Source organism: Rhagoletis zephyria, unplaced genomic scaffold (genome assembly GCF_001687245.7).
Source record: "Rhagoletis zephyria isolate East Lansing unplaced genomic scaffold, Rhagoletis_zephyria_1.1 Rzeph_scaffold_10435, whole genome shotgun sequence".
Lineage (NCBI taxonomy): Eukaryota > Metazoa > Arthropoda > Insecta > Diptera > Tephritidae > Rhagoletis > Rhagoletis zephyria.
In genome coordinates, this window is record NW_016167513.1 from 1 (window position 1) to 8,329 (window position 8,329).

General features: G+C 38.5%; 1 protein-coding gene across 2 annotated transcripts; it reads left to right on the forward strand.

Annotated features, from left to right (window-relative positions):
* Positions 1 to 1,681: 1,681 nt before the first annotated feature.
* Positions 1,682 to 6,048, forward strand: LOC108376435 (protein roadkill-like). Of its 2 annotated transcripts, none has more exons than XM_017632647.1 (2): positions 1,682 to 2,519; positions 2,859 to 6,048. In XM_017632647.1, the coding sequence occupies exon 2, from the start codon at positions 3,419 to 3,421 to the stop codon at positions 5,552 to 5,554; it is 2,136 nt and encodes a 711-aa protein (XP_017488136.1). In that variant the 5' UTR covers positions 1,682 to 2,519; positions 2,859 to 3,418; the 3' UTR covers positions 5,555 to 6,048. The 2 variants fall into 2 exon arrangements, with proteins under 2 accessions (XP_017488136.1, XP_017488137.1); XM_017632648.1 differs by having other exon boundaries at positions 2,945 to 6,048.
* The last annotated feature ends 2,281 nt before the right edge of the window (positions 6,049 to 8,329 follow it).

Below are 8,329 nucleotides of genomic sequence, written 5' to 3' on the forward strand. Positions count from 1 at the left end.
TTATTTGTTATTTTTTCAGCTTTACCTAGTTTTATTTAATTTTATATTTGATTTTAATTTTTAAAATTTTATAAATTATTTATTATTCTTGTAATTTTATTTTATATTTTTGTTTTGTTTTATTTTTTATTTCCATTTGGGGTAGGTATTTTAGGTTTTTAGGTTTTATCCTAGTTTATTAAAAATTGTAGTATTTTTTAATTTTGTAATTTTTACTTATTTTGTATGTATGTATTTTAATTGTTTATATTATTCTATTAAAATTTTACTTTTTTTGTTTGCATTCCATATCTATGTATGTAGATATTTTACTACTTATTTTGTTTTATTTCAGTTCTATTCGTTTAATTTTTTTCTTTGAAATGTTTAAAAATTTAATTTGTTCAATATTTTTTTCTATTTTATTAAGGTTTTCCATTTTATTTTATTTCAGGTCGCTACTTTTATTTTATTTCAATTTTAGTGTTACATGTTTAAAAATTTAATTTCTTTAATATTTTTTTCTATTTTATTAAGTTATTCATTTTATTTTATTTCAATTCGCCACTCTATTTCCAATCGTGTGACTTTATTCATACATATGTATGTTAATGTTAATACACACACACANACAGCAACAGCACCTCAACATCCACTTTGCCAGCGCCTGATCCAACAACTCGGGTGGGTTGTGTACTCAATTGGTTTCTTCGGGGCAGAGCGAGAACAGTTGTTCCTCTACAAATGCTCTGCTGTTCAATGCTGCTCTGCTCTGCTTTGTGTAAATTGCCTTTTTTTATTTCATGTTTGAGTTGTTTTCTTGCTGTTGTTGCTGTCATTGTGCTGCTCATACATGTGCTCATTTTTCTTGGCCAGGCCAACGAGGGCCAACACCAAAGGCAAAAAAAAAACATTAACAACAAGAACAACAACACTAATCTACAAGTTCGTGCACTACAGCCAGCTAAAGTAGCAGAGCAAGAGAGCAAATGGGTGAAGGGGGGGTGGGGTCATTTAATAAAACTCCCCACACACTTAAAAGCAGAGCAGGGCAATCATAACAGTAGCAGCGGCAGCGACAGCAAAACTTTAGGCTCTGTTAGTTGTTGTTGCTCTCTTAATATGCGGATAACAGAAGCAGCTAGCAGCACTGATAGCAGCAACAGCGATGATTGCGCTGGCAGTGGCAGCAGCAGCATTAGAGACAGCGATTGGGGCAGCAAAAATTTGAGATTACATTTGCCTTAAACGTTTTTTCTGTTTTCTTTTTCCTAATAATTTTGGAGTGACTGACTGGTGCACAGCCGACGTACATACATATGTATGTACATAGAAACGTTCATCGTTTTTGCCTGCCCACCTCCACCACCCCCTCACAACCTAGGCAGCGACAGGCGCGACCTCATCTGTTTGTTGTTGGTTTATACGTTCGTTCACTCAACATTCGCTGGTTCGTTCGCCCCTCATGGGTTCGTCGCGTCAGCGCTCTGTGCATGAGTGTTGGCGTTTGTGTGTGTTTGCCTACCTTGGTGTTGGTTGATTTACTGATTTGCTCAATGCCCAACGTCGGCAGCGACAGCGGCAGCAACGTCGTTGACTTTCAGTTGGCCACCAAACCAGCTGCTGCTGCCTCTGCTGCTGCTGCTGCGGGCTACCTCGTGGCTGCATTTGCTCATTCGTTTCCAACATTCAATTCAGTCGTACGGTAACTTTCAAGCGGAGCGGATCGTTTTAGCGCGGTTAGTAGAGACTCCAAACGGCATGGATAGATGAACTTATTTTTTTTTGCATTTGTGTAATACCTCTACCTGCCTGCATACCATATCTACTACATAGATAGTGTAGTGTGTGAACAAACGTAAAGAACCAAGTAGACAACAGCTAGCCAGCCAGCCAGTCAATTTGTAGCGAAAACCAAAACACCACCAAACCAAGCCACCTCGTCGTTCGCCCCCACAAAAATATATTTTCTGTTTATTTGTGTGTATACATACGGGCAAAGTTCGTACGCACGAAATATAAAATACCATAGCAGCAAGGAGCAGCAGCAGTGGCGAGAACGAATCTATATGTATCTGATATATATACCGACGTGCAAGCAACATATGAGAATATATACACGCGCTTGGCAGTCTGATATAGTGACCTGACAGCCTCAAAAAAGCAGCGCGCGAGACACAACCAGAGCAGCAGAGCTAGTACAGCAGCAGCGGCAGCAAAAGCTGTAGTAGAAAAATAGAAAAAATCTACAAAAAATTGGGTGTAGATTTTTTTCGGCTAACAAGCATGTGAAAAATATCTGACAAAAAAATTAGTGGAAATAAGACGTCAAATTTGTATAAAGAAATTTATAGCAAAAATCTGTAAAGAAATTTGCGAAAATAAAACTAAAACCTAACTGCGTATAAAACAAACTGACGGTCCGCAAACGCGCTTACAAACGAAGAGGAAGAAGATTCTGTGCGATACAAAAAATCAGAAAAAAAAACAACTGAAAAAAACAAATTTTAGTATAACAGAGTGTTAATGATTGCTAAAAGGTACAAAGTTGCTTAAGAAGGAGCGAAAGAAGAAAAAAAAAATATTTTAAAATATTTATGTAATTGTGAAATGCACAAAAGTATTAAAAGTAGCAAGTAAAAATTTTTAAAAGTATTTATTAGAGTGATGCAAGCGAATAAAATCTTGCAGAACGAATTTTAAATAAAAGTGCGTATTTTAATTAAAAAAAGCAAAACTTACGCCACGCTATTTTTTGCTGCATCAAATGTGCACAAAAATGTCGACAGAAATTTAAAAAATTAATTTTCTGGAAAAAATTGTGCAATTGAATTCTGCAAATTTTAAACTTTTGTGAAAAAATTTTCTACAAAAATTAGTAGAAATTTGCTTGTATCAAAAACTCAAAAAGCTGTAGATGTGTATGAAATCTTAAAACAAAACTACTTGAAAAATTCCTATACAGTACAAACTTAACTGAAGTGCTAAATAAAGAAGATAATAAAAAAACTGTAGCTCGGAAAAAGTGAAAATAGCTAAAATAATTTTAAAGTGAAATAAAATGTGAAAATAGTAGCAGAAACTAAACATATGTAAATGCAAACCACAACAGAATTAAGTGAAAAGCCAAAAACATATTTTGTGAAAAAATTTAAAGTTGAGTGAAAATAAGAAACAAATAAAAAAACTGTTTTATTAAAAACGAAAAGTGCGTAAAAAAAACAAATTGAAAAATTACAATTTTACTATCAACCAAACTGAGTTGCTCAACTTAATCCCCCCTCCCAAAAAAAAACCAACACAGTAGATACAAACAAAAATTAATAAAACCATTTCCAAAAAATAGCCCCAAAACGAAATTCAACAACATTTTTCGCTCATCTTTGTGAAGTGTGTATAATTAATTTCATACAAAATTGTCGCCAGGTACGACTATAAAATGTTTGATCCATTTGTGAAAATTAAGAAAAAGCGAAATCTAAATGTTGTCGATGTATTAGAAAGTGTTGGTGAAGTGGACGTCGCCACCGCCGCCGTCGAAACATCAGAGCAGGCGCACGTTGTGGAGGACATTGTATTGGAAGAGCCAGTAGCAGCAGTTGAAGAGCAGCAGGAGCAAGAACAGCAGCAGCAGCGCCTGCAACAACAAACGAAGCAACAATTGTTGCACGACAACGACGCACAGCGAGAGCAACAACCGCTTGAGCAGCAAGAACAGCTGCAACAGCCATCACCGTCGCCATACGCGCAACGTGAACAGCTTGAAAATTGTTTTTGCATAAGCGGTGCAGCGCTTATTGGTGCAGGGGCAGCATCGGCCACAAACACAACCCCAACTGCAGCGGAAAACTGCAACACCACCGTCACTGTGGCCAGCCCTCCTCTATCGCCCACGACCACTACAACTGCGGCCACAATAGCAGCCGCCGCATCCTCCGCCACATCACCGCTCTTGGAAGCGATTGCCAGTAGTAGTAGTAGCAGTAGCAACAACAACAACGGCAGTTCAAAGCAAATAAGCCGCCAATTTGCTAGCAGCAGCAGTAGCAACAACAGCCCGAGTAACAGCAATTGCAGCCGCCTGCAACAGTTGATTTCTACGCCACCAGTGGCATTGCGCGGGTTACCTTCATATTGCAGCGTTGATTTGCAGCCGCCGCCGCAACAACAACAACAACAACAACAGGCAAATTTAGGTCTTCAATCGGCTGCATTGCCACAGCTGCAGTTGCATTTGCAACAGCCGCCGCAGCAGCAACAGCATCAGCAAGCACCTTCGGTGTTGCAGCAACATTTGGGTCACCTAAATTTCGAAAGTGGAGCATCAAGTGGCAGCAGTAGTGCGAATGTGAGCGCCAGCAGCAGCAGCAGCAGTAGTAGTAGTAGTAGTAATACTAGTAACAACAACAATTGTAGCAGCAGCAGTAGTAGTAGCCTGCGAAGTAGCACAACAACATTGCAGCGGCACTTGGCCTCGCCAAGCAACATTCTACAGGAAGCATTCACCAATAATTTGCACAGAATTTTAAAGCGTTCACATAGTTCCTCAACGTTGGCGTCCAGCAATAACAATCACAGCAGCACATCCAACTCTGGCTCCCCACCGTCGCCGCCGTCTTCTTCAGCGATCTCGAACTCTAATTTTACCGCCTCATCCTCGGCGTCCGCCTCCTCCTCGGCCTCTCTGTTTGCCAGTGTTTACGGTGGGAGCAGCAGCAGCAGCAGCAACCATAGCAGTAGCCAACATAATCATCACCTCAATAACAGTATAATCGCCAGTCGGCTGTTTGGGCACAGCAGCAGCAGCAGCAGCAACAACCACAACAACAACAATTTTAATCAGAACAACATTAACAGCAACCTCCAACAACAGCTTACAGCGGCAAGCAGCAGCAGTAGCAGCAGCGGCACAGCTGGCGCTTCAGCCTCTACATCCAGCAGCAGCAACAGCCAGCACCGCCTGTCGCACCACAATCATCACCATCATTCCGCGCTGACAAATTCGATAACGAATCGTATAAACCAATCGATACGGCGTCACTTGAATCAGCAGCAGCAACACCACTTACAACAACAGTACAATCAGCAAGCGACAAATAACAATAGCAACAATAGCAACAACAATACAACAAATAACCACCGAATACAGCAGCAGCAACAGCAACAAATTCCACAACATTCACGTTTCTCGCAACATTCACACTACCACCACCACCAGCAGCAGCAACAACAACAACAACAACAACAACAAAACAATCAGCATCACCACTTGCAGCAACAGTTGCAACAATCAGCGCCGCATCATCATCATCAACACCAGAGTGGTAGCAGCAGCAGCAGCAGCAGCAGCAACAACAACAACAACAACAACAATCAATTGCAGCAGCACCAACAACATCATAATCCTCATCATCATAACCAACAACAGCAACAGCAACACCAACAACAACACCAACAACAATCTCCTCTGTGCCTAGTATTATTAGTTAAATGTCCGAATTCTAAGGAATTTTGTAACGCCGCTGCCGCCAACGCCGTCGCTGCTGCCGCACATTTCTGTGATAATAAAAGGTAATCAACAGTTAACAAAAGCAAATTGATAAAATTAGCATTAGTAATTGTACTCAGTTGGTGGTATGTTCATAGTGCTTCATATAATTTCATATTTCACAAAAATGTGTAGGCAGAAAAGTGATCGAGGAAATAATATTTGAAAAAGAAAAGGGTATCAAACGCAGCCGTGAAATTTGGTTGTGGTGTTGGCGCAACAAATGGCTGCCTGCCGCTTTCGTCGCGTTGCTTACAGCAATTTATATGTGCATAGTACATACATACATACATACATATGCACATATATCTTCATTTGCCCACCATTCCTGCCTTTTGCCCATACATATATGTATAACTATGTATGTATGTATCTTATGGCATATCGTTTGCTCCAAAAGTTCATCGCGTGCCCTAAATTCGTTCGAGGCCGCTCCTAAGCGCTTTTTCTGTTATAGTTGCCCTTAATGCACAGTGGGTCGAATGGGAGAAAAAGTCGGAAGTAAAAATTCAGGTCGTTGAATTGGCCTACTTTTGATATTCTCCACAATTTTTTATTTTTTTTTGGATTAACCACTTTTTTAAGTCTTAAAGTTATTTGTTTACTTGTTTTAATACGTAATTTTTTAAATTTTTGAAAGGAAAATACGATTAAGTTAAGCTATTTAATATGCAATGGAAATACATCAATTTGTGGGAATAGAAATTATCGAAATAAAATGAAATGATTTGAAGTTTGAGTAAAAATTAAGTAAAACGAAAATGAAATAAATTAAAACGGCCCATATCGATTTTAGGTGAAAAGAACTGACAATGAAATGAAATAAAATGAAGTGAAGGGCATGAAATGAAACGATATGAAAAATATGACAACGAAGAAAAAAGTTCTACATATCGAAATATTTGAAATTAATCCTCATGAAATGGAATGTACATATGAGCCCAACATGAAATGCAATGAGTAGTCGAAATAATCCTTGCGGATTTGTATTCCAAATTCAAAGTATTTTTCACATATTCCTTTTATTTAGAAGCGCACCTCATTTTGCCGACGGCGCTTTTGCCAGTTTTGTTTGTGGTCATACCGAAATCCCATAACCGTAGAACTTCTCTAATTTCTGAGAAAAAAACAGAATAAGTGATTTTGATAGGCCTCCTTTCAAAGCAACTAAAAAATGTTTTTTTCATTTTTAACAGACTTCCAAAAAAGGAGGAGGTTATCATTTCGTCTGAATATTTTTTTTTATGTATTGTGTATTTTTTCGGAAAGCTAGTGTCTCAGAGATGGTCCCATACTAATCTGGTTAGGATCCGATCAGTGGATCATGAGATATATATATATACATATATATATATATAATTTTTTCCAACTATAATAATCGTTAAATTTGCACATTCATAATATGATACACTGAAAATAAGCTATTTTATTTCATTATATTATGCATTTTTCTCCAATGAGCGAGAGCACACATCTACAAAAAATAAGTCACCTTTTCTCTGTGGTGGGATATTTTTTCTCTGAAATAGTAAGAGTTATTTTGGGACACTTACAAAGTGGAGAGAGTTATTTTCGAACTCTGGGTAAATTATGATTTTCATAGATCATAATCTTCAGGGTCCTTGCGTTATACAGCACAACACTTTTTATGTTGATTTATACTGATCGGTCTCAATCGCTTGACCAGTAGTAAATTTTTGTAATGGACAATTCCCTTCCACTCTCCCACCAAACACATAACATCAAGTTCCAGGCTTCTCTGTACGTTACGTACGAACCAGTTTCTATTATGCCAAATCTTTTAGTGGATTCATACATGTATGGCGCCTTCAGTTACACCTTTGTTTTGTATGATTCCGTAATTAATGGGGTACCCAAATAGCGAGTTTCTTTTTAGTGTTCAATCTTTTCCAATTGCTTTCAAACTATTTCTTCAGGGATTTTTAGTTGTCTATCGAGACCGAAAAAAGAATTTAGTCTACTCAGAAAAACGCCAGCTAAATATATATCTCTCAATACATGATTTCGTAACGTTAACCCAGTAATAATGTAGCTGAGACCAAATCATGTGTTGAGAAAAACATATTTAGTTGACGTAGCTTAACTATTTTCTCATCGTACTTATATCACAAACTTCTAAATCGTCAATCTTTCTCCACCAATTGGGAGTAAGCGAACCATTCTCATACCACTGTCACTTGCATACCTGCTGCCCTTAACCCCACCGCACTAACATCACCAGCACCTCCATCGCTTTGACGTGAAACCTATTTTTGGTTTTTGTATAGCGCATAGTTTGTTATTGTTATTGCTGCTATCTAATAATGTGTGGTTGTTGTAACTAGTATTTCATCACTAATACAACAATACCAATAACAATAACAATCGCTACAGCAACAAGTAAATTCTATTACTTGTATTCAACAGCGCATTTTCATATTGATTGACACACTTTGCCTGCGCTAATTGTGAGTGAGTGAGTGAGGCGGCGGCGGCGGCACGGCGGCGACGTAGGCGGTGGCGTACATTTTCCAGCTATGGAATACAATATGAGCACGTTGCTGCTTTCTGTAGCTCCTTAATAGGGCTGCCTGCTTGTTTTTTTTTACTAACTCCTCATTTGTCCATATGGGGGAAAAATGCCAGTATGTAGATGGATATGCAATATTGGTAGTCGACGTCATCTTGTGCCTGTGTAGTAGTTATAGTAGTTCGCTTTGGCGCCTGTCAGTTCCACTTGGGCTTCTAATATTCTTCAGGTTGCTCAGCGCTATGTCATTCACACTAAACACCATTTCGTTT

What these genes read in the sequence shown, in the direction of transcription:
- LOC108376435 (XM_017632647.1), top strand. Translation starts at nt 3,419, where the DNA reads ATGTTTGATCCATTTGTGAAAATTAAGAAAAAGCGAAATCTAAATGTT.